Source organism: Channa argus, chromosome 21 (genome assembly GCF_033026475.1).
Source record: "Channa argus isolate prfri chromosome 21, Channa argus male v1.0, whole genome shotgun sequence".
NCBI classification, from domain to species: domain Eukaryota; kingdom Metazoa; phylum Chordata; class Actinopteri; order Anabantiformes; family Channidae; genus Channa; species Channa argus.
In genome coordinates this window covers 10,189,779-10,215,475 of record NC_090217.1, presented here as the reverse complement: position 1 = coordinate 10,215,475, position 25,697 = coordinate 10,189,779, and the positions used below count along the sequence as shown (strand labels likewise).

At 38.9% G+C, this 25,697-nt stretch overlaps 4 protein-coding genes across 7 annotated transcripts; 2 read left to right on the top strand and 2 right to left on the bottom strand.

Moving 5' to 3' along the window:
• Positions 1–1,889: 1,889 nt before the first annotated feature.
• lmod2b (leiomodin 2 (cardiac) b) lies at positions 1,890–5,998 on the bottom strand. Its single transcript, XM_067491240.1, has 6 exons — positions 5,389–5,998; positions 4,609–5,106; positions 3,897–4,157; positions 3,588–3,800; positions 3,039–3,494; positions 1,890–1,928 (listed from the first exon to the last, which is right to left on the bottom strand). Exons 1-6 carry the CDS (start codon positions 5,662–5,664, stop codon positions 1,902–1,904), a joined length of 1,731 nt encoding a protein of 576 aa, XP_067347341.1. The 5' UTR covers positions 5,665–5,998; the 3' UTR covers positions 1,890–1,901.
• A 184-nt stretch (positions 5,999–6,182) lies between these two features.
• asb15b (ankyrin repeat and SOCS box containing 15b) lies at positions 6,183–12,524 on the bottom strand. 3 transcript variants are annotated; one of them, XM_067491239.1, is made up of 14 exons: positions 12,449–12,524; positions 12,076–12,184; positions 11,890–11,960; positions 11,562–11,693; positions 11,268–11,435; positions 10,884–10,990; positions 10,602–10,740; positions 10,182–10,353; positions 9,570–9,730; positions 9,216–9,360; positions 8,961–9,116; positions 8,761–8,863; positions 8,104–8,257; positions 6,183–8,004 (listed from the first exon to the last, which is right to left on the bottom strand). In XM_067491239.1, exons 2-14 carry the CDS (start codon positions 12,180–12,182, stop codon positions 7,844–7,846), a joined length of 1,776 nt encoding a protein of 591 aa, XP_067347340.1. In that variant the 5' UTR covers positions 12,183–12,184; positions 12,449–12,524; the 3' UTR covers positions 6,183–7,843. The 3 variants fall into 3 exon arrangements, with proteins under 3 accessions (XP_067347340.1, XP_067347338.1, XP_067347339.1); XM_067491237.1 differs by lacking the exon at positions 12,449–12,524 and adding an exon at positions 12,285–12,349; XM_067491238.1 differs by lacking the exon at positions 12,449–12,524 and adding an exon at positions 12,285–12,348 and having other exon boundaries at positions 11,890–11,942.
• Positions 12,525–13,142: 618 nt separating this feature from the next.
• On the top strand, positions 13,143–19,279 carry LOC137107038 (kit ligand-like). The gene is made up of 7 exons (XM_067491242.1): positions 13,143–13,356; positions 14,561–14,668; positions 14,818–14,874; positions 14,967–15,125; positions 15,780–15,936; positions 16,345–16,445; positions 17,235–19,279. The coding sequence occupies exons 1-7, from the start codon at positions 13,345–13,347 to the stop codon at positions 17,397–17,399; spliced, it is 759 nt and encodes a 252-aa protein (XP_067347343.1). The 5' UTR covers positions 13,143–13,344; the 3' UTR covers positions 17,400–19,279.
• Positions 19,280–19,594: 315 nt separating this feature from the next.
• Positions 19,595–25,616, top strand: si:dkey-14d8.1 (zinc finger protein ZFP2). Of its 2 annotated transcripts, XM_067491230.1 has the most exons (7): positions 19,595–20,063; positions 20,986–21,188; positions 21,416–21,502; positions 21,619–21,711; positions 22,162–22,272; positions 22,880–23,003; positions 23,173–25,616. In XM_067491230.1, exons 1-7 carry the CDS (start codon positions 20,039–20,041, stop codon positions 24,840–24,842), a joined length of 2,313 nt encoding a protein of 770 aa, XP_067347331.1. In that variant the 5' UTR covers positions 19,595–20,038; the 3' UTR covers positions 24,843–25,616. The 2 variants fall into 2 exon arrangements, with proteins under 2 accessions (XP_067347331.1, XP_067347332.1); XM_067491231.1 differs by lacking the exons at positions 19,595–20,063; positions 20,986–21,188 and having other exon boundaries at positions 21,435–21,502; positions 21,602–21,711.
• The last annotated feature ends 81 nt before the right edge of the window (positions 25,617–25,697 follow it).

Below are 25,697 nucleotides of genomic sequence, written 5' to 3'. Positions count from 1 at the left end.
ACTGGGCATCAAATGCTCCTGAAACTAAACTTGGAATTTTAGGAATTCAGCAGCTTTAACTTGGCACACTGCATGCACATATCATTAAGTAATGGTAAGGTCAAGGGGTCTGAATGTTGTGCAGTTTGGTGGCTTGATTTAAATAACATGGATATATAATTCCCATAAATAAAAAAGAGGAAACATGCAAAACTTGCATACTAACTCTTAAAATAATGTCTTGATTTCTTAATGCACAGACCCCATTTAGAGGCAGGAAGTCTATAATTGTATGGTTGACTGTTAACGAGTTCCCCCATTGACAGTTTGACAGATGACAAATTGATGTACTTGACTAGAGGAAGTTTTATTCCTGGGACACTTAGCTAAAGAAATGCATTATGCATGCTGAGCTGCTGTAGTCAGGCCATTGAACAAGCAGGTTTTAGCGTAAGGAGTGTACGCTACTGAGGTACTTTATTCTGCCAAATTTACCGCAAAAATACGTACTGTGTGCAATTAAGTACTTTTTATTTTGAGTGGCAGTTATTATATATAATGTAATTGCATGTTACTGTGATTGACAGGATAGGTGACCGGTGCTGCTCAGTATGAAGCAGAACAACAATACTGCATTTAAGAAACTATTGTTAAAAATTAAGCACAATTATAACCAAAGCACAGGCAGGATTTTTAATTCCACGCTGAGATTATTGTAATTCGTGCAATCTAGTTTAAAAACATCTGATATACAGACCTTTGAGAGATGAATTTCCATAATATCATGTTTCCATGACTGTGCTCTCTTTGAACAACTTTACTGTAGAGTCGGGGAACTCTCGTAAAATGCGTATGCAAATGCAAGATCCAGATTAGGATGACCCACACAAATAGATCACATTTCTCAGTTTCTACAACTCTTTTGTTGCACATTACAGTAATTTGCCTCCACTCTCTTATCTGTCTTCCTCACACATGCTTTAGGTCTCTCCCTCAATCTAATGTACTCACACAGTACTTGCAACCATTCACTAGCTTCAACTTAGTATAATTTTAACTTTTAACTTGTTAATTCCAATCTTTTTTTTAAAGAAGAAATGACTTAAAAGGCTGTGAAGTAAATCTTTAGGTCAGTAAATGTAAGCTTTTCTGCTACACAATTGTAAACTATTTGTTTGCATTAGCCATTGTTTATTGCTTCTTTCAAAAGTTGCAGTCATTTTCTTTAAGCCCACAGCTTTCTTTATTTCACACTGCAAAATATGTATAAAGTTGACATTTCTTCTATGATGTCAGTAGTATTAATAGTGAGGGTCTATTCTTTCCCTTTATTTGTCATGCAATGTAAATTGTTCAAACAAAGTGCGCAAAACCCTGCTTTAATACGTGCTAATTGCAGTGGGTGTATTGTGAATGTGTCAGAGTGGGAAAACGCTTCAGTAGTTGACTTGACCAGTGAGCTGACTCACTGATAAAAACAGGGGCTGTTTGTGCTCCTGTACGTCTGCATAGCAGCTCGACCCTTTCTTCCAAATCATCCACACGCCACAAAATTAGAAAACAGCCTACACACTTTGATGAGTAGTACTGTAAACAGTATATTACTTTATTTAGAAATTAACATATAATTACCAACAACAAATCATATTTACAATTTTACAACAAAACAGTGAATTAGAAAATGTATCAGTAAACAGCTTAGCTCATTTAAAATGGAGATATCATTTTATGTTAGGCATAAACACTTTGTCAAAAGCTAAAGTTCAACTGCAGTGCAAATTTCCAGTATTTTGCTTTCCACGAGTAAGAATTCAGTTTTTGGCTCCCCAATAATCCCATTATGTCGTTGTTGGTCACTCCATTGTCATCTTTATGTAGATTTCCAACCAGTAGACCTTATTTTTTTATTATATTATTTTGTATTATCGCAGATAGTGTGGGACTTCCACCTAGAAAACAACAATCATACAGTATGTCACTTTTAAAATTGCAAGAATATTTAGGCATTATTGCTTTTTGAGAAATATGATGACAGCAAAGATAAGCTTAAGGATATTAATCAGTGTCTAATCATTCATTCAGTGATTGTCAAACCCCATTACCCGGGTCATTAACACATTTCCCCTATTTTTATTCTAAGTTTGGTGTTTTGTGTCTTCATGCTTTGCTAAGCTAACCGTACTAAGGCTTCTGATGCCATTTGACTTGTTAGTTGCTCCAGGGATTTTGAATCATAGTTGTAATCCTTTTCAGTCACTTTTCAGAACTTGAAAATATGCCAAATGTTTTATGTACAGTACCTAGGACTAGACAGCCATCTTAACTTTGACATTGCATCAAAGTAGTAGTACAGAGAAAGCAGCAGTGGGTGATTGTGTTAAATGTGTGTTGTTTGAGCATGGTGTGGTTACATTTCTGTGTTTATCAAAGCTCCGGTGAACAGCTTCTATAAATACCTGCACTGAGTAAAAGGAATTTCACAGCTAGGAGACCCCGCCATCTGAGGGCAGAGCTTATTTTCCACTCTAACAATGTAACAAGCTGTGCTCAAGCTGCAGCCAAAGCTTTTCACTCGTGTCCAAAACAGAAAAATGGCAAGCACTCAGAAATAATGACGCAAAAACAAGGTTCAGACGTGCTCTCTCTTCCTGCTCTCTGCGAGAATACTTAACTGATGGTATTACAGGTTTTAGGTACGTCTTTGTGTTTTTCTGTGTCCCTCTGTTCAGTTCTAAAAGCACTGTGATCGTACCACAGTGGTGGGGGCTGTAGGCATGTTGGCTACTGAGAAAACTCACAACACCACTGACGCTGTGTCATTGTCACATAAAGTTCATTTGTTCACTTTACCTGTACAGAAACTATGAAATTTTGCATTGAGTACACGTGTTCGTTTAAGGAGTAGGTATATTTTTTCAGTTTAGTACATTTCTAAACATCTTTAATTTGATGCCATATTTAGGGGATAATACCACAGAAGATAAGACTGTAAAGGAAGTTTCAACCATCAGATGAAAGCCATTTAAAGGTGCCTATAGTGCCCGAATGGCATCACTCACCTTCTTGAGGTTGCAGAGGCTGCTGTTACGGATGGACTCCATCAGCTGGTCGTGGGCTGACCTCATTGGCGTAGATGGTCTGCTGCCCTCCTCCCCTCTTCTATCCTCTGACACAGGCCTCAGTGCATTTTTGAGCTCCTTCAGGATGGTATTTGTCTCCTCCTTCTCCAACTCCTTCCCCCTCTTGCCCTTCTTTCCTTTTGGCTTTGCCACCTTCTTGTTCTTTGCCTCATGAGCCTTGATGACCTCTGCGATCATCCTGGTGGGCTTCTTCTTCTCTCGCTTTGGAGGAGGAAGTGGTGGAGGTGGTGGTGGTGGAGGAGGAGGAGGAGGGGGAGGAGGAGGAGGGGGAGCAGGAGGTGTCTGTTTTTTAGCCTGGTCACTACGTGGGAGTTTTGGTGAGGACCAAGGGGAGGCTCTAGGTGAGCTGTAAGGTGATGGTCTGGGTGTACCTCTCTAGAAACAGAGAATTAGATCATTACAAAATCATTACTCACTGCATAAGTGTTCTGTCTGAAAAAATTATCCCATATTGTGGTGAAGTTATACCAGCGCAGATGTTCGGGGGTTCACAGCTCCCTCTGTCAGCCCTTGTTGGCTTTGCTGCTCCCTCTGTTCCTGCAGGCGTCTCTGTCTCTGACGGTCCTGGTTTCTGGTGAGAATTCCTGTCATGCTCATCCTGGGACCTGGCAGGTTGAACTGGTAACCAAGCTTAATCAAGGTGTAGTTTTCCCTAAGAATCTTCACCATTTCCATCTCTACCTGCAGTTGCAAGAAAGAAACAGTGCTAAATGACATTGTTAGTAAAAGAAAAGTTTGTTTTGTGAAACAAAGTAAGAGGTGAAGATAAGATCTGACCTGTCCTCCACACATGTGCCTCTGATTGTGGAAACGAAGCTCAGTCAGGGTGTTGTTTCCAGGAAGAGCTTGAATCAGTGCCATTACACCCTTCCCATTCACATAGTTGGACTCTATATTCAGACTAGTGATGGACGAGTTCTCCTTCAGCATCTTAGCGATGGCCAGAGCCACAGGGTCGTCAGCTCGGGTGTTTGCAAGGCTAAAGACTCGCACACATGTGTTGGCTCTCAGTGCTTCTGCAAATCTGATGAGGGTTTCCTAAACAGGAAATAAGAATCTTTATATTTTTTAAAACATGCAGTATAAGGCCATATAACAACAGCAAATACTCTAGATTATCATTTGACTTGAAAGACCTCACTACTAGACAAACTTCTTTTTTGTTGTTGTTTTTTGATAAAGGCAGTCAAACTTCCACATCAGCATCTGAAATCAGACTCAAACTTCAACCTATAACTAAAAGAGATACTGTGATTCATCAAGTTGTTATCCTACTGCAAAAGCACACAGTTCACTAAAACGAAATATTTTTTAATTATTTGCTTATAAGATGTACATACTTTCCATATTTTAATAAACGTGTGGCTAAGCTAACATAGCTAATAAATATAACTCTTGTTATGTAAGAAAAATCCCAAAATTCCCCCCCAAAAATAATCTTTTTAGATTTTATCATTTCTCAGTGTTTTGTCATGAAACATGTTTGTACCTGTGAGATGTCGTCTATGTTGTTGAGATTGACCTCTGTGAGTTCAGGGTCATTATTAAGAACTCGTTGCAGAGCTTCATCAACAACAGTCGGGTTTCCTGTTGTGGTGATGTCAGCGGGAGGAGGTGGAGGAGTCAGTCTCACAGGGTCCACCCTCTGAGGTTTGAGTAGCTTCAGGGTGTCAGCCCGCAATGTCTGCTGAGCACAGTCCTCTGAGGGTTGAGGTTTGGATTTATCATGTTCTTCTTCATCCTCATCATTTTCTTCCTCTTCTGTGTCAGCTTCTTCCTCTTTGACACTCTTCTCTTCTTCTTTTTCTTCTTCTTCTACTTCTTCTTCTTCTAATTCTTCTTCTTCATCATCATCATCATCATCCTCCTCCTGTTCTATTTCTTTTTCCTTTGTTTCATACCTTTTTTTTTCTTTCTCATTTTCATTGTCTTTTTCATCCTCTGCTTCACTGTTTCCTTCTGTCACACACTCCTCTTGTGTTTTATCCTGTAACAAAGTCATTCATTACATATTTATTAATTAATTAATTTACCAGTTAGTTTTCATTAAAAATTATGGTACTGTAAAGTAAATTTAACAAACGCGGTGATTAAGGAAGTTGTGTATGTATGTATGTACTGTATGTATGTGTGTTTTTCTTTCTTTAAGTACTTCAATCTATGTCCTTTTTTTTAGGCTTTCTAGTTAATATGTCCTGACATCAATCTGATACATGTAGCTAGTTCCCCTCTGGCACATTTTAGAGATGCCAAGCAAATCATCACTGACCGGTTTGGGGCTTCCTCCACAGATTTCATCCTCCAGCAGTCTACGTGTCTCGTTCTCCCAGTACTTCATGAGGGCATCTCTACTGAAAGTACCCGTCGGAGTCTTTTCCGTCTGGTCTCTCTGTCTGAGTCCAATGGGCACATTGGCATCTGGATCAATGTCCACCAGCTCTTTTTCCAACTCAGCCAGCTCCTCTGGGCTGAGGGAAGCCAGAAGTTCATCTTCATCAACATCTTCGTACTTACTTAGCTCTCGACGGTATCCAAAATAACTCATGACCAAAACGTGATCAGCACTGAGCAGTTAGAATTAGTTCAAACTCACACAAACACCAGATCTATAGCATATGACCTAATGTAAACCGCTGCGTTAGTTGAGGGTTTCAGAAAAACATAAGTTCCACTGTGAGATTGCTGGAAATCCAGGGACATAAGGGGTTGGAAAATGAGAACCCCGTCGAGGAGGTCCTCGCTTGTGGAAATGTTCGGATATACTCTCTAGTCTTGTTAAAAGGTGCTTTTGATGAGAGCCCACTCCAGACTGAACCAGCTCTGCCCTGGCCAGCGAGTTAATGTGAGGGCCCGCCTATGTCTGTCAGTGTCCTCTTCTGTTCTAAGGTCCTCAGCTGCTGTTCAGACCTTAAGAGAGGGATCAGAAGGGAACGTACTAAAGTGTGGGCCTCATGATGCAGCGTCTTTTTTGGGAGGCACTGCTCAGAGAGACAGAGCCACAAAAAGTATGTGAGCTCACAGATTGTAACGTAACAGTCTGTCAGCACAGGCTGAGTGGCTTTGTTCATGGCCAGAATAGACCAGTGAGAACCAGCAGAGACACAGAACAAGAAGGGTAAACAGTGATAATATATCTCTCAGAATGTGGCATAAGTTTAGTCCTTGTGTGTCTATCACTATCTCCAGAGAGGTGACACATCCTCTAATGTTACTGGACTGGTTATTTAACCCTCTAGCACAACAATATGGCAAGGATACACATGGAGGAAGACAATGGCTCAAGAAAGAAAGAGGAAAAGAGCTAGGTGAAGGGTTGGATATGCTGTTAATATGTATTCTTCTAATTTATTTTTTCATTTATTGACCTTTTGGTCATGAAATTTATTTTTCTATTGGGATCTACTGTGTTAAATAAAGTTTTTATCATTAAAGCCCCACCATCATCATCATCACTCAGACAGCAGAATCACGTCTTCCAGTACAACTTCCTCTTTCTCCTCTACTTCTCATTTAGGTCCAAAATTATTTCTTACTTCTTATTTTTTAAGTCTTCCTCTTCATCATCATCACCCTCAGCAGGAATCACTAAATCACTAAATCACAGGAATCACTCCTTTGTGCCCTTTTTTGCTGCTCCCAATCCGTCTTCTACCTCTTCTCACAATCCTGTTTGTCCACATTTTCTATTCTACATTGTCCCTGTCCTTGTCTCAAGTGGACTCAGGTTCCTCCACACTCCCTCCATCCACCATTTCCTTGTCTTCCCAGCTGCCTCCACTCAGCCAAATCAACCGAAGTAATAGCAATTCTGTAACAACTGCCTTTGTAAATGGTCTCCACTTATGTAACCTTTTTCTACCTTAGTGGCACCCAAAGCACTTTACACTCCTTCTTCTTCACCCATTCAAACTCACAATCACGCACACACTAATGCGATAGCTGCTCTTCAGCTGGTCTGCATTCACTGGGAGCAACTAAGTTGGGGTTCAGTATTTTGCTCAATGACAATTTGACATGTGACAGGAGGAGCCGGGAATCAAACCAACACTTGCCAACTGAGCCACAGTCGCCCAACTTAAAGGTTGAGTCAGTTTCACTTTCTCATTACCAAAGTACATATTGATGCTAAAGGGGCCCATTTAAAAATGTTCCCACTTTTTTTGTTAATGTGCTGTCACATTAACAAAAATGTGCTGTGTAATGATTATGTTCAAGCCTTGTGAGACAAATGTTTATCAATACACAAACATACACCAAAAACAATGTCATTGCTGCTTACGTGATAAGCACAAACTAAATTAAAAAATTATTTAAAATATCATGCTTTATTAGAAAGTAGCCTACAAAACATTTCAACACCATATTAATGATACACTGAGTGAACAAAGTCAAAGTGAGGATAGTGTTGTCCACCTACACAAGTGTTTTCACTCAAGTTGCTTAATCAGACCTCTTCACAGGACTGTGTCCGTGGGTATACAGTGCATTTCAGATCTATTTTATATACATACATTTTTCAAATGTATCAGTGGTATTCATATCAGGAATTACACATTTGCACTGCAGTCTAAAATATAACTCTCCAAGTATGAGCAGAAAATAAATAACGGTGTACTACTAAGAACTCACTATCATTATAGTTTTTACCCAAGAAATACAGTATTTTCTGTTGTGTATAAGGTTCAGAAGGTGGCTCAAACTTATGCACTACAACAATAGCTTTGTTATATACCAGCATACAGGTCATACTCTTTGTAGGTCAGGTAGTTTTTAAGTCTTGGAGGAAACGAAACAGCAGCCATGGCTTCAGGGTCATTCAGCGTCCTAAGACTCATGTGACTTCTGATAACCAGTCGACACAAGTGCTGCAGACATCGTGGCTTACCTAGACAGACACAAAGAGCACACATGTAATACGACCTTAAAAGTCCCAAATGTAGCCCCGCTGTAAAATTCTGCTTCTGTCAAAAGTCTGTTTTCATACTCAGTATATCAGAAATCTCATTCCACTCAGGCCTCCTCTCCAGGATGTGTTTGAGGTTGGGACAGATGTTAACATGGTTGACGTAATCCAGAAGCATTCTCACCACACTGCCAACCAGATATGTCAGCCAGGACACTGACACAAAGTCACAGAACTGAAAGAAATATTTTATGATTGAATGTTGGGTTGACTACATGATAAACCATTGTGTGTGTACTTAATGGGCAACTTCATCAATTTTCAACTTGTTCCCCACGACTTTAGTTTAGTGTTTAAATATACAATAATGCTTTAAAACTTCTCTCTGACTTCCCTGATTTAAAATATTTCACTTGTTCCTGCTTCCAGACGACATCACTCGGAGGAGGTTTACATCATTAGGAGTTTGGATAATATCATCTGGGGGAGCTCTGGAAAAACAGGTTGACTACGACCACAACCTCCATAGTGTGAGCAACTAGATAATCTGAATTGACGGTTCATCTAAGGGAAGTCAGAGAGAAGTTTAAAGGTATAATTTTATATTTACACCCTAAACTAAAGCCATGGGGAGCAAAATTGGTGAAGTTGCCCTGCAAGCCAACAAACAGACTCATTGCTGATTTTATTTTTTTAATATGTATTCTGTAGCAGGTGTCTAACTGTTTCGGCTCTTACGGAGATAACATTAGACCGACTGTAAATTCGATAGGCTTGGCTATGGAGGTCCGTCAAGGTACAAGCCATTCCTTCACTGTTACCATGGCAACACTGGAAACACCTGCCAGGGACATGGATAAGTAGTTTCAGCGTCACATTGCAGGTTGTTCTGTTTTGTGTGAGTTAAATGTGTTAACATTCTTTTTCTTTTCTCATACTTATAGGCTTGATATCCACTGTTGAGCAGCAGTCGCACCATGACGTTGTCCTTCAGGCAGTACTGTAGGGCTGTAGGGAATACTGTGTTGCAGATCACCCTGAAGTAACAGTTCACCTCTGCTCCATAGGACAGCAACAGCTGCACCAGTTCATACCTGAACAGAAAGGTCAAAGGTTAATATAAGATAACCACGCCACCACCACAGAGAAACACAACACACACATGAGCACACATAAACATATGCATTCCACACCTCTCAGCTCGTATTGCTACCAGGACGCATCGCAGTGGGTCCAAGTCAGTTCTCGCTCCAGCTGCCAGCAACACCTCAGCACATGTCACATCACCATTGGAAACAGCAAAGTATAGAGCAGTTTTTCGGAGATCCCCGTAGTTTTCTGCAACAAGATTTATTAAAATGCATCAATGAGAACATGAATCATAAATATAATATGTTGCATACTATAACAGGACAGTTCACAACCTTGGAAAGGTCCTTTTCAAGAACAGAGTCACCAGTCTAATATATATTTAAGTGCTGCTTGACATGAGGGTTTGATGCTAATACCCTGTATACATACAGTATTTGCATCAAGGTCTACCATACCAGAGATATGTGTGTCTAGCAGGGCGTTGACATCATATCCTTTTTGGATAAGCAGTTCCAGACACTCAACCTGTCCCCCGTCAGCCGCTGAGTGGACAGGGCTTTGGCCTGAGAGACGGATGGCTTTCTTTGTGGTGATGGGGATGAGAGTCCTCAGGACTCTTCGGACAGAGAGAGAGCGAGTGCAGAAGAAGGGGAGGAAAACAGGAAGAGAGTGAGAGACAGAGGCAGTGAAAAGCAAATGCTCAAAGAACAAAACAGGACAAAGTGAAAAAAATGTTCATTAGATTGTGGCTTGGGCTACTGTGTTATTCAGTGACAGATCTGAAAAACAGGGATTCACAGAAGGCCCTTTGTGGAAATGACTACAGTGAAAACACTGCAGAGCTGTGAGGTGAAGGGAAAGACTTGTTTACGTCAGTTTGATCAATTTGGCTCAAAATGGGAGGAAAAGAATGTTAATTTGTCTTGAGCAACTTTTTTTTTTGTTGAACTGGTTTATCTTTTAAAACTCAGATGTTAAGTTTTTGGCATATATCATATTACCATATCTGGTGCACCAGATATGACCAGTCGCTGTTACATAGCTTCAAAACAGGAAGATTAACTTACAGTATGTGTCCTTCATATGCAGCTCTGTGGATGGGCAGCTGGCAAGCATAGCTAGCCACATTTGGGTTGGCTCCATGCTGCAGAAGAAGCTTGACACAGTCCAGGTTTCCAGATCCAGATGCATCATACAGGACTGTGTCTCCATTGCTGGCCCGGGCGTTCACATCACCACCTAGTGGAAGGCAAGGTAAATTAACCGCAGGCTGATGAGATCGAGAAACTTTTGAGTGCTGTCACTACTGCTGTAGCCCTGAGCTGCAGACACAACATTTCAACAAAATGAAATCAACAGAGGATAGAAGAAATCTGATTTTTATATGCAATTTAAGAGACAACAAACAAAATCAGAGCTTATAAGTCATTTGAGAATATACTGTATTGTAATACTATACTGGCATTGCACAATATTTAGTGTTTCACCATGCTGTATAAGTATATCCAAAACGTCTGTGTTGCCATGTTCAGCTGCTATCCCCAGAGGGGTCACCCCATGTGCGTTTCCAGCAGTCACTTTGGCTCCGTGTCGAAGCAGCAGCATCAAAACAGCTGGACAACCCATCTGGCGCAAGAGGTTGAAAGCAAGGAAATAAAAGAAAAGAGGGAAAAGAAGACAGAAGAAGAAAATATGATGCATGTGAGATGTTTGCAGCTCAAGGTCTGATTCTTTCATGCCTTAGCCATTGTTAGTACAGAGCTGTTCACCTTTGCAGCTTCATGGGTGACGGTCCACTTAGTGAGACACACCTGCTGCACAAAGGCCCCATTCATGATGAGGGTCAAAACCATCTCGTACAATCCCTGCCTCACTGCTACAAAATGTACAAAATGGAAGGAGGTAAAACTTGTCAGTCTTTACTTATTGGTGCTTTGAGCTAACTGTTATCATTAGTTTGCTACTACTACAGTAAATATGAATGTTTACCATGTTCAACGTTTAACTATGTGATCTTCCTAATTCGGACTACATTTGCAATTTAAAAATTCAAATTGATACCAATCACAGAAGAGAAAAAGCACGTGTTTTTAAAATTATTTTTATAACATGTTATTTGTTGTGTTTGTGTGTTTGTGTGTGTGCTAGTGCACCAATAAGCAGGGGAGATTCATTTCTACTGTTGGTGTTGTGTGGTGAAGCTCCACACTCCAACAATGTCCTGACGTTCCCCACCAGGCCGGCCTTCACTGCCAGAGTCAGAGCTGTGTCCCCGTCCCCTGTCTGCTCCTCCAGGGTCAGGTCTGTGGATGTTAACACTGCTGCAAAAACACCATTAAGACATTGTCAAAGTTGGAGACATACACAGCTTCAAGCATTCAAATCTGCCCAAAAAGTTTTATGAAACTCCTGATGGTGGATACACCCATCCTGCCCCGAGCTCTCACCCTGCAGCACCACCTGCAGGACCTCTAGCTGTGGTTGTACAGCTGCTGCATGCAGAAGCAGCCAGCCCCTGCTGTCAGACTCTCTGAAGGCAGATATACAACCTGACAGCTCCTGTAGGGTAGACACATCTCCTATGGAGACACAACCAAGACCCATACAGGACAGAAATACAGTAGCATTTGTAATATTCAGGGACATAAACAAACTAACATTTAAAATTATTTGTTTATGCAAACTTATTTAATGGTTCCTTTTTTTGTCTACCTCAAGTAACTTGAATATCATATGCACAAATTCTTATGCAACATGAGTTACATTTTAACTTACCCTTGTGAATGGCTGTCATTATCTTCATAAACTCTTCTCTATACGGTTCTTTTCTGTTGGGGCAAGTTGCCCTTAAATTATGTAATTCAGATTATATTGTTAAATCTTTAATTATAAGTGAAAGATAAACAAACTCATGTAATAAAATCATTTTGGACATGTACACAAAATTAAACTTGCCCATACCTGTTTGTTTGTATTGAAAATGGCAGTTTATAGGCATCTTGAATGCTCTCATGAATGGCAAACTCAATCAGTTCCTCATTTATTCTTTCCTGCTCAATGTCATCCATTTCTATATCAAGGGACAAAATAACAAGCATCAAATCACAAACTTTACATTTTATTACATATGCAGGTCTCATATAACACATTAAAGTCACATTTGCCCGTACTTTGGACTGTATCCAGTGCTGCACACATGCATGTTGTTTATCGGTAGGGGGCTGTTGGCTTCAAAAGGGGTCATATGTGAGTACATTAGTAAAAATCTGTCAAACCTGAGGTTACACCACAAAATTAAGTGGCGCTAAATGATAGTCATGTCAGTCCATCTCACCTGTTTATCTGAATGCGTGCCCTTGAGCGCTCCAGTTCGCAGCTTGTGTGTTTTTGTTTTGCGGGGTCTAAAGCTGTCTGGGTTATATTTAGCTGTGACCTGCTTTCGATGTCCTGACTCAGCTCAGAGTATGTCTGTCATGTTTTCACTTCCAGTTCTACTGCACAAAGTTGTCTTTGCCAGATTACTATGCAGCCACTCCGTTCAAATGAGGTCACGTTGTCACATGTAAACCACACACAACATAATTTTGAATAGTGCCTTTTATTGGCAGAGCATTACATCCACATATAACATCTTAATAATATAAGAATTTTAAAACTTGTTTTATCTCATTTGTGATTGGTATTGATTTCGAATTTTATATCAATAATGCAAATAAAGTTGGCTTGGCATTTCACAATTATACTTCTGCATAGATCTCAAATAATTGAATAATGTCTTCTTAAGCCAAAAGACAGAACTGATTAAAAAATAAAATACATAAAAAGCGTTATTCAAAACATGAGCATCTCTCAATTTAGGAACCCAGACCCCCCATGAAAAATTTCATTTTCGCTTTCAATAGTTTGGGGAAGAACTTTGATGTGTTCTAAATAAAATATTCTCTCGAGAGAACAAGCACCCACTTGGTCCTAACGCACAAAATGATACGTGGGAGTTAATGGAAAAAGTCTCAGACAGCGTCAGTGTGTGACACAGTGAGTCAGCCTGTAGGCGGACTCTCCACCACGTCAAAAGACTTCACCAGTGAAAACTGCCAGCCCTTCCTCAAGTTTCACTACATGGATGTTACACAAACACACACACACACAGAAACAGATGAGCTCCGTCTTTGAACAGAAAACTCTGAATTTCATGCACTGGATTTGAGCAACCTTGGATTTTTGCTCCATATGAGGAAGAAAGTAAGTGGTATATTTTCTTTTTATATGTTTTTTTACACAGCCATTTGGTATAATTAAGCATTGCATAAGTGTACAGTCTACTATACTGATGCAGATATTTCTAATAGATACAATTCCACTTTTTAGGTTTAGAATGCAAATCATATTTGAATTTAGACTGTAATAATTATTTTTGCATCGTAAGCTACTTGGATTGAAGTGAAATGTAATAATAATAAAAAACCACATAGACTATTTCCACTGTGCCTTGGAGTGTTAAGAGAAATGCAGCCTATTTGTCATTTTTTACTTAGATATGTATAAATACTACAATAAAATTATATTATTGTAGTATTTAAAAGTGAACCTTGGGGTATAAAATGAAGTAATCATAATGAAGAAGCTGTCATTTCAGATCTTTGAAGGATTATAGCTCCATGATCTGGAGTGTTTACACTCTTTTAAAGTCCAACATTTCATCATGATGCAGCTCACTGTGTTTTTGCATTTAAAGAAGAGTCATTAGAGCTGTTCAAACATCTACTGAGATAATTTGAACTTATATGTATTTGTTTCATTATTGTGATGATGCTGAGGTTGGTCTTTTTTTTATCATTGATGTAAAACGCAGTCACTGTACATATGACATGTATTTTGAAGTAGGACTGCAGCTGTTCATTGTTTAAGCTTCCTTTTAGATTCAAAGAACTCTGCTGAAAGAGCAGTTAGAGTAAAAGCACTAGACTGTAAATTGAATCCTCTGAGAAATGCATTATATGTTACACATGCATAAATACTTATAGTGTTTTGTATCCAAAATTATTGCAGTGATATTTTAATTGGAAATGGTGTAAAGCTACTGAAAAGACTCCTGTTTTCCATCTAAATAAATATCGTGCAAAGAAAGCAAGAGATATCTGAATTATCTGTTTGACTTATGAATACATTTTCTTTAACTAAAAACTACAAAAATGCCTGTATTGTATGTTTATGAAACTTGCCCCTGCCTGGATGGGAAAAGTGGCTGTGCTCTCCTATAAATACAATTATTGTTTCCCTAAGCAAGGCAGTATGGTTTCTTTGTCATACATATCAAGAATAATGTAAAGTAATAATCAGGGGGAAACTATTGCATCTGCATTGTTACACTGTGATAAATACAGTAGACTTGTACTGTATGAATACACGATTAGTAATATGATGTTTTTTAATTTTCGGTCTTCAGATCTTGAAAGCACCTTGTCTCCTCTTGAGTCTTTTCACAAATTTGAATCTCTGCTCCGGAAAATTTGGGACACCAATAACTGATGATGTGAGCAAGCTGACATTATTGGTGAGATCACTGAGCTGCTGCACACACTGATATACACCACACTCACTATATATTGTGTCACATCATAACCTTTTGTGTTGAGAAATTCTGTGAGACTTGTTGATATTCCATGGTAAAAAAAAAAAAATGTTTCCCTATCACTTCTGTAGAAGCAGAATATCCCCTCGGATTATGAGATTCCTATTAGTTACATTCCCAAAGAAGTGGTAGGTATGAAGCTGTAAAAACAAAGATAAGGTAAGATGACTCTGAATAAATATTGAATGAAGGAAGTTAATTGTTTTTATTGTACTTCCAGGCTGGCACATGCTGGGTTGTGTTAAATATCTATCCTTTGGAGCAAAGTCTTCGGAAGCTGGCCAACATGTTTGGTGCTATTTCCTCCAACAAAGAAAACCTCATTGTTTTCATTGCAATGCTGAAAAGTTTACGCTTCACATTTGACCACGAGGAACTGGTAAATACTCAGCCAATGTCCTTCTGCCTAACAGTAAACATTACCTGAATGTTTAGGTGAGTTGTATTTATAAAGTAATAGGCATAGTTTGCCTTGACATATACAAAAGATTTGTGTTGTCGCATTGTTATAAGTTTTCATGTGCCTTTTACATTTATATTTTTTGCAACTTTTGTGTGTTTCTATTCATTTTATATCAAAAAATGATTTTTGTATCTCTGTTATTTGTGATTTTGTATATATTTGTCAATGTTTTGTGTCTGTTTTTGGTCATTTTAGATCTATTTCTCTATGTTTTGTGTCATTTTGCACCTCTTGGATAGTTTCAGGTCATTAGTCATCATTTATGAGTCATTTTGCATTTCTTTTTGTGGTTGTTCAACTGAGATCTTTAACAAACAATATTGACAGCATCTTCAGAGGCTGTGGCTCATCAGGCCCACTCACGTCTTGGGCCGAAGGTCCTATGCCCAGAAGACGTGTTCAGGAATCTATCCGTTTTCACAACATGCATTTTAGAGCAACAAACAGGACAAATCTAAATAATGGATTGTGTAAATAAGCACTGGAGCTTAGTTGTAGACACTAAAATTTTGGACACTCAGTGCATAAATGAATTATTTCAGGATTCCTTGTCATTTTTCTGATTCCCAGGAAACAGCAATGCAAGTGTTCCAGTGTCACTACACAGAGGGGAGCTTAATGACTGGTCTTTACTTTGACTACATCAAAGATGTTTTACACACTGCCGCTCAAGAAACATCTGGCTTCTCATGCAAGCTGCCACCATGCCTTAATCCACAAACACCAGGTACATTCATCATTTGCATATAAGCTTTAATTTGTGATGTATGTCTTAACAACTAAAGTGGCTTAGTGGACTTTGAAGGGGCAGATATTGATTTGAGGTCAAGGCCACAGCGGTAGATGGGAACATACAGTAACTTTGCACATAGAGATAATACACGCCGTTAAAGAAACAAGGTTTAAAAACTTGATGTGGTTAGTTCTTCTAATGCCCTAAAGCTGTCCTATGTTATTTCACATCTTAAAAGAGAGCTCAACTAAATTAATATGAGTAAAAACAACAAACAAGTTAGTACTTACTGTACAAATGATACAACTACAATTCTCTCTTACTGGTTAAATAGACAGGGGGAAAAATGCAGTACCAAGTGTCAGATTTCTGTAGATTTCTAATCATATTTCCTTCTTTCAGGGGATCAGGAGAAGGGTCGTCAACATAGCTGGCTGAAGAGAACACCCTTGCTTCTGGTTCTTATCCCCTTCTTAGCCTGTGTTATTCTCTTAGTGTGGCTGGTAAGTAAGTGCTTACTTTTAATTCCGTGTGATGTTTTAAGCCCTTTTTAAAAACATAATATTAAGACACAAACGGAGGGAATACAAACAAATACAGTGTGGCCGTAGGCACTTTCTGTTGTTAAAATATTATTTTAGCAAATTTCCTGTCATAAAAAAGACAGCAAAAAACTTTGGAAAAATCATTGGAAGTATTCAAACAATTTAATAGCACTATTCATGCTGTTAATTGCCTGTATTTATAAAAGGTCAATAGAAGAGTTTCTATCCTACAATGAGCACTTACTTGACTTTTAAGACAGCATCCATTTACAGCATGCTCTTCATGCTTCCGCCTCTTCAAGGATGAATTTTCTGCTTGGAGCCATTTAAAAATTAGTTATTCAGGATATATGACATCCTGAGTACATAGTATAAACCCTAGTCTCCAAATTATAGGGTTTTTTTTATATGTTATGCATTATGAGAAACCCAACTAACAAAACGGACTCAATAGTAAATTTTCCATTAACTACACTCACTCTTGTGCCTTTGGGTTTCTGTGGGTCAGCCTAATAAAGCCCTCATGTTAATGTACCTTCCTTTTAGTGAGCACTTTCAGGAAGTCAGTTCTTGTAAAGTTAGCAACTGATCATCAAATATTCAGTAGTGCTAAGGCATTGTTATTATTGAGTGCAATAATATCTGCTTTGGAGATTTATTATCAGTCACTTGTTCTTTACATAAAACCGAATAGAAGAACACTGTTCAGGCTGTGAGTGTGATTTTCTATATTTTTATTATTTTTAGGTCAAGTCTGGGAGGCGTTTACCAGTGTGCAACACTGAAAATAGCCAAATGGCACCTTCTGACATGATCCCAACTGTGTCTATCTCCATCCCACTTCAAACACTCACCCACACTGCTGATACTCAGCCAGCCAGCGAGGCAATCCTTGAACATGAAAGTGGATGAAGCATGACTAATAATGCAGGAAAATTAAGACGGCAGTATAACAATTCATTCTCCAGGTTGTTTTTCAGGAGCCCGCTGGTCAGATGAGCTAACACTCATCCTGTGCTTTCACTCATCTGAGTGCATGGACCTGTGCTATACGAGTTGTAAAAACTCACCTGCTGTGAAGATGGGTGTGTGACAGTATCACCCAGGCATGTCTGACGCTTCACCACCCAAAGAGAATTATAATGACCAGAGGAAGAACTCTCTACTCAATGGCTGGTGAGCTGCCAGAATAGATGGTGAAGCAGATTAATTGTCTCCTCTTGGCCTCTGTTTAACATCATTTGACTGGCCTGTTCTGAGCAGACCACATTGATTTATTTTTCTTTTCTTGCCACTCTGAATTGGTGCCATTCAGAGTTTTCTGGAGCTCTAGTGTTGAGCTGCTGAATCAAATTAATATAACATTTCTTTCTGAGATGGAACTGTCACTATCAACTTGTCCTTTGTTCCTCCTTTGTTGTTGGTTTCACAAACACCTGTAGAGTCAAAACACTGAACCTGCTCCTGTATTCTGACTGAAATGCATTAGGGGCATATACACCGATGTACATTTCTAACCAGTGTCTTTAGTATAGCAAATGCACCAGAAGCACCTGAAAATGTTGCATTTGACCTACTTCAGCTTGTTTTATACTTGTTGTTGACATTATTATGATCTGTGATCTGTCAGAAATTACAAACATGCTAGTCACAAACAAAAAGTCCAGCAGCTCAACAAGCTTCCTGCTTTGTGTATCAAAGATCTGACCAGATGGCAGATAGCCATCGCCACAGGCGCTTTGAATCCCGTCATTGTATCTCAAAACTTCTGCCCAATGATCTATAGCTTGTGCTCGGCCACAGCGAGTGTGTTAGAGATTTTAATACCTTATTGACTGAGTCAATCATGTTCAGTCATGAGAACATGACTCCCTGAGTGTGAGTGCTCTCGTACTATGTGTCAGAGAGAGGGAGCGAGAGACAGCACAGACAGGCAAGATGGGGTAGATGGATGGACGGATGAGCTCAGTGAGAAGCATAAGGAGGGCTTGTTCTCATCACAAAAGAACTGGCCGTAGGCTGGAGGAAATGCCAGTTAATAACACGACTGATGTCGGCAGATCCCTATGAATCAACAGACTAAGAATCTTCCCTGACCACAGGCTATGTGGCCTCATCCACAGAGGATGGTTAGTATTTTAATAACAATTTTCATTATTCGAATGATTTACTTCCATAACAGTGAAATATGAGAAGATGCAAAACATTTTTCTGTAGACTAAGTCTACACATTTTGTGCTTTATTGTCGTTTTGGTGACCAATTTTAATTTTTATACTTTAATTGTTGTGTCTTTGTTCTGTAATGTGAAATATCTAAGTTATTTTGTTAAATCATCAATAAATCCCTTACCAGTTTAATTATATTTTCCCACAAGAATGTATTTTTTAAAAGCTATTAATTCCGGTCAAGAATGTAAATGAAGTAGTTAAAACACTGTGAACTGTCAAGGGAAATCCAATGCCTCCATCACGAATTAACTTATCATCACAAAGCATCAGGACAAACACTTTGCTTATACTATGTGGGTTATATTAACTTTTATGTGTACATGTGACCACTTGAAAGCATGTGTCTTATATATCTTTCAGACCAGTTCACTTTGTCATATTCCAACCCTTACAGAACATATGCTGAATTTGTTTTACATGACTCTATAATATGGACATTTGCTCTCGTTTTCTTGATATGATTGAAATTAATACCATCTGACACATTTGTTGATTTGACAATGATTTCATCAATTTCTAAAATGTTTATTTAGTCTAGACAATGCAAGACTGAAATTATTTTGTCAAAGTAATAACCTATGTATATTCTGATACTCAATTATATAAAATATATACAATACTTTTTTTGACAAAACAGTATTGCATCACAAGCTTCCCTGATTTCTTTAGACCTTTTTAGAGAGATTAGCAAACCTTTACAAACACAATGGACTTATGGATAAAACTGTCAAAACAAAAACAATTCAAAAGAAAAATAATATAGAACACTGAAGGGTTAATTACTCAACTTTAATGTCATTTGAAAGGGACAAAAACACACAGGATTTCATGCATTTCCCTATGGTTATTGATTGCACAAATAAGAACGGCATCAGTAAAATATTTTGGTGATACATTTATCTTGTAACAAATATCTATTTGCAGATAAATCAAACAGTTCTGCATTGACTTAATTACACTTCTGACATGTATAAATGTAGATATATATACACCAAAGCCGTGAATATGGCAAAAATGTTTTATGGAAAATCCGACAAACCATAACCATCACTTAAATTTTCGTGTACTTTTTAATTTTATTACCTAACGTTTGAGAGTCGGTGCTTTTATTTTATATAAGAACATCCGCCGGAAATACTAAGACTTTTGTTTTGGAAGGCCGCTAACCAGCAGTCGCCATTATTCTTCCTGGCTTGACGTTCGGGGAAAGACAGTTAAATACTTTTTAACCACATATTTTGAAGCAAGGGGTAACCTTATCAATCTTCTTGGTCCAGTCGGTTGATTAACTCATGAGTTAGCAACACATCGTGCGCACAGAATGGAGAAACGGTCTGATACTACAGGTATGAAGCTAAGCTAAGCTAAGATTAGCCAGCTAACAGCAATGTTAGCTGCGGAGAATGGAGGTGAGGAAATAGGATGCAATGTAGATTAAACCATTTGTTGCAACCCACAGGCTACTTCGTATCAATCGCTGGTAAACATTTATATCTAATAGTCTACTTGAATACTATGGCCTAAATATAGCAGGATAACCTGGATAACAAGCTTTAGCGAGGACTGTCCCGGCGGTTTGATTTCAAATAAAGTCAGATATCCTCCGGATGTACAAAGCGGCATTTGCATCGTATTGCAACAACTACAGTGAATCCTTTACTAGGAGTCTAGTATGCGATCTGCTCAAAGTTTGAATATAGTTGCAGTTTGGCGCTCATTCTCTTCACGGTTGCACATGCACACGCAATCGTGCACACTTTCAAACCCTCTGCAGCATTAGAACCAAGTAGAAATGGCTGCAGCGCCCCCTGCAGCAAATTGTGGCTCCATCTGCCAAATCGGATACGCTGTTGGTGCTTGAACCGGTACTTACGCAATAGGAAGGAAGATTTACATCGTCTTTATGCTGTGGATGTGTGAGGAGGGAAACACAAAAAATGAAAACCGTAAACAAATGTATAAATACAAAGTATAACTAAATTGACTAAAGTATTGGGTTGTTTAAAAACCTAGTGTCAGAGAGCTATTACCATTATTACTATATATTGTCATTGTACAGTAAGGAAAGTACCTCAACATATGACAAATAATTAGTGATTCGGTTAAAACTGTGCATTTAATTAAATGGTTATTGTCTAAATTTATTTTCTATTAAAGTGCACCATTATTACTGCCATCAATTGCCAGGCATTGGATGACATTAATTTAAAAAATATAACTGATTTGTTTCATTTTAAATAAAAATATTTGTTTCAAAAACTTGCACAGGAGGTGCCCTCCCCCTTGCTTCTCTTCGCTTGATGGCCTCCCCTCTGCAGATAACATACTCATACATATGGCAGGTCATACGGCAGCGAAACGTGAAGCAGTATGGTAAAGTGGAGGATTTTGTGACCATGGTGACGCAGACTGTTCCTGAGCTAATGGGTTTCAAGCAGACTGCCCAGCTTATCCTGGGGTTGAGGGCAAGGGTGAGAGTTTTTAATCTATACTGTTTGTGTGTGCCTTAAAAAGTAGAGGATTTAATAGTATGAATAAACTCCCTTTCTCTTAGAATCATGGTGTAAACCTAAGTTGTTTTGCAGAATTATATAATATTAGAGGAAAACAATTATTTATAAACAATTTTTACTATATGATTAAGAAAAGGTTTTTTTTCTTCTGCTGCCAATAATCATGGTCTTTTCTTGTACTGTAGGTAATTTTGGATTTGCTTCACAAAGAGGGACCTCCTGACTCTCGGGCTATTCAGACACTCATAAATAAGTTGAAAGTTTCTTCAACTGTAAGTATGCAAACCTTTTTTTTTTTCAAAGAGAAATAAAGCTGTTTTAAACATTTGTAGAAATAATTCTAATGAATGCATTTTAAATCTGAGTTTAAGTATTTCCTGAGTTACAGAAAGATGCAGAAGTGGAGAAATCGCAAACAAACTTTATGGTGCTTGTCCAGAATCTGCTTAAAAACCCTTCTGAGAGGAAGCGCTTCTTCCAGGTATCCACATCTGCTTTAATGTGGCATCACACAGTCACACAAAGACTTCTGTTGTTTTCAATAAAAACTTGCTGCTTATTTAGACACATATCACTGAGATTTTATGACTGTACTTTAATATAACGATTTGTTGCTTCTAAGGCTGTTAGTGTAGCTGATCTCACAGCACAGCTGCTGACTTCAACCTGTAATTTTGATTTTGTGGTCATTCATTTGTTTTATGTTCAGCTGAGCAGTTTGGCAATTAAACATAGGTATGATTAGAATTCCCACTAGTTGTGTTGTCTGCCAGGAGATACAATATGTTACTGAGGACAACTACACTTTGAATTCAGCTGCATTAAAACTCTGTGCTAGTAGGAATAAAACACAATAGAACCAAAAGTCCTATTCCTCCCTCTCTTGCCTCTCAGAGTCAAAGTGCAGTTAAGCATATTTCTGTTTCTGCAGGACGTGTTCCCAGTTCAGTATGGAACAAAGTTTGACACAGCGTTGCAGGCTCTGATTGCAGGACTGGTGTGCAAGCTAGAGCAACTTCTTCCGGTTCCTAATTTATCCCAGGTATGTACATGGACAGACTGAAATGTATCTGTCACCTGGTCAACTCCACATTCATAGATTATCTTTATTGACAGGCCACAACAGCAATTTCCTAAAGGTGATCACTCAAACATTTCACTATCTAGACATACAGTTGTGTCTGCAAATGCAGTAAAATTAAATTTATTATTTCTTTAGATGCTGTAATCCTTTACAGAATTTAGTATCAAACCGGATCATTCACATACAGGTGAAAGTTAAAAAAAACTCTGAATGCATTAATACAGTGTTAGAATTCAGTGTAAAGTATCTTTGACTGGACTACTTCCAGATGTTTTAGGGGATAACATTAAGATATTTTTTAAAAAACTAGTGGAAACTGAAAATACAGAGTCAGAATTATTACTACGTTACTCATATATTAACAGCCTTGTTGGGCCATAACACCAAGCCTTAGAAAATAACAGGGACAAGACTTCTAAATTATCCTGAGTTGATCATTAGCAAAAAGTGAAATATTGCACCATAAAGACATACAATTATCCAATCATTATTTATCATTATCAATGATCATTATCCAACTTAGGAGTGCACACTCAAATTTTGATTTCCTGCCTCTCAATCTCAGCTTGGTATAATGATTTCAACTGAGACTGCTGTCCTGGAGGCATGTGGAGGCTTAATTCCTGATCCAGAGGACCTGAAGACTCTCCTTCTACACCAGCAGGCCAAAGGGCTCCTTAGTGTTAAAGGTATATTTAAGGTTAAGATGTAAGAATTACAGTAAGAATTACATCAATTACAGTAAGAATAAATGCTCAGTAAGTAATATAACAGTATTTTTTCAGTTTATAAATGTGTTGGCATATGTTAAATGTTAAATACAGTGAAAAAGAAATTGAGCGTGTCCTTTTTGTGCAGCAACCATCTCTTCTTCGGTTGGTGACTGTGTACTTTCTTCACTCGCCTTCCGGCCCAAGCCAGTAGAACCACCACCACCACCACCACCAGAATCACCAAAGCCATTAGAAGTCAAAGAAACAAGCCCAACCTCATTCAGTGACACTGAAGACATGGGAATGATGTCAGATGAGTCGGATAGCCCGGCGACCCCTGCTACCAGATCACAGCGAAGAGGGCGATATAGTGATAAAATGGCCGATGCGAGTCCAGCAAAAGAAAAAAGTGTCTCAACACCACCAAGTGAGAACCCTGTCAAGGAGAAGAGTTCTACACAGGTGCAGCCTGCCACACCTGTAGAAAACCGAGAGGAGGATGGATTACCAGAGAAACCAAAACTACAGATGTCTTTGAAATCTATCCCATTTCGCATAGTTCAAGTTCCAATGAAAACCACTTCAACTTTGCAGAATGCAAGCAATGTAGGATCAAAAGAAGGTCAAAAGCCCCATACCCAGCGAGTCACGTTGCATCAGTGGGTGTCGCAGATTGCCTCCAACTCACTCTCACTCCCAGCCTTACCACCGCTTCCTCCAGTTCGATTAAGTGCAATAGATGACACGAAGCCAACCATCAGAAGAAAGAAGCAAATTAGGCCTCCAGCTGACAGATTTACTTGCAGTGTGTGCGATAAGAGCTTCCCTTATCAGTCAAAGCTACTGGACCATGAGCGCATTCACACAGGGGAGAAGCCTTTTATTTGCACAGCATGCAACAAATGCTTCAGAACACAGGCATTCCTCAACAACCACTTGAAGACCCACAGCACAGCACGCCCTTATGCTTGTGGCCAGTGTGGCAAATGTTTCACTAAACTGCAGAGCTTAACGAAGCACATGCTTGCCCACAGTGGTCAGAAGCCCTACTACTGCAACATCTGCAACAAGGGTTTCACTCAGTCCACCTACTTCAAAAGGCACATGGAGTGCCACACAAGCCAGATGACGTTCCCCTGCAAGCACTGCAGCAAAAGCTTCCCAACTGCTTTCAAGTTGTCAAACCACGAGCGCTGGCACACTAGAGATCGTCCTCACATGTGTGAGCGTTGTGGTAAGAGATTTCTCGTCCCCAGCTTGTTGAAGAGACATATGGGCTACCACATCGGTGACCGTCAGTATCTCTGCTCCCAGTGTGGGAAAACCTTTGTCTATTTGTCTGACCTAAAGAGGCATCAGCAGGACCATGTGCCCAAAGCAAAGATCCCGTGCCCTGTCTGTCAAAAGAAGTTCTCTAGTAAGTACTGCCTGAGAGTTCACCTGAGGATCCACACAAGAGAGAGACCATATCGGTGCTCAATTTGTGACAAGAGCTTCACTCAAATCGGAAATCTGAAGGTTCATATCCGGCTACACACCAATGAGCGACCATTCAGCTGCGATGTGTGCGGGAAGACCTACAAGCTAGCTTCCCATCTTAATGTACACAAAAGGACTCATACATGCAAGAAGCCCTGGACATGTGACACATGTGGGAAGGGATTCTCTGTCCCTGGCCTTTTGAAGAAACACGAGCAGTTGCATACAAGGGACAATAACCCTGACTTCTCTGGTAAACGGAGGCACAGGGGTAAGCACAAGAAGCACTCTCTCAAGGGAAAGTATGATGAAGACGAGGGTAGTGATGATTATTAATCAAAGAAATTATGTTGTAAGAAAAATGTAGAACAGGGGTGATGCTGATCACATATGTAGTTAAAATAAGCGAGCCCCTTGAACCATTTCATTTTAAAAGTGACTTGTTTCCTTGTGGTAGTGATCAGGTCAATGGCGGTTAGGGTAGTAAAACACATTTCAAATGATGTTAGAATAATAGTAATACATTTGTCCTTGTTATCTCACATTCTCACATAATATTAGGGAAGCTAATATAATGTTTGTTTTGCTGGCATTTTCATTACGAATAAAATTCTTTCTTAATTTAAAGGTTGAAAAAATACTTCATGCTTTTCTAGAAGCTACTTAATATAGCAAACATTTTAGACCTTGACATCATGTAAACAATACAATAAAGGTATTCAAATATATGTAACTAGATAATGTCTGTTGTGTATTAAACAATGTAATGTTACTAGGAAACTATAACACAGAACTGTAAACATCACAACTACTCTGCTTTGTTTTCGATTGACAATACGTGCATATAGACTATGTTTACTAGGATTTGACATCTTTCCAGCAGTAGGTACAGTTTTGTAGGCGCAATAGTGATGAATCAACACAACATTGTGTATTTTATGTTTGGCACAATAACCATTTAACATTACGCAAACGTGAGGAGATTGTGCTGTGAATTTTACTTATTCATTACTTATGTTATTGTATGTATGGTAAGGCATTATGTAATGTACCGTTCTCAATATTGGTTTTAGATGTTTTGCAAAAAAATAAATGCAACAAAGCACTGCCTTTTGTTCCACTTCAGTCTTCAACAATAACTTTAGGGTAAGTAAGAAAGAAAGTTTGCAAGTGTCACCTTTCAGCACTTTT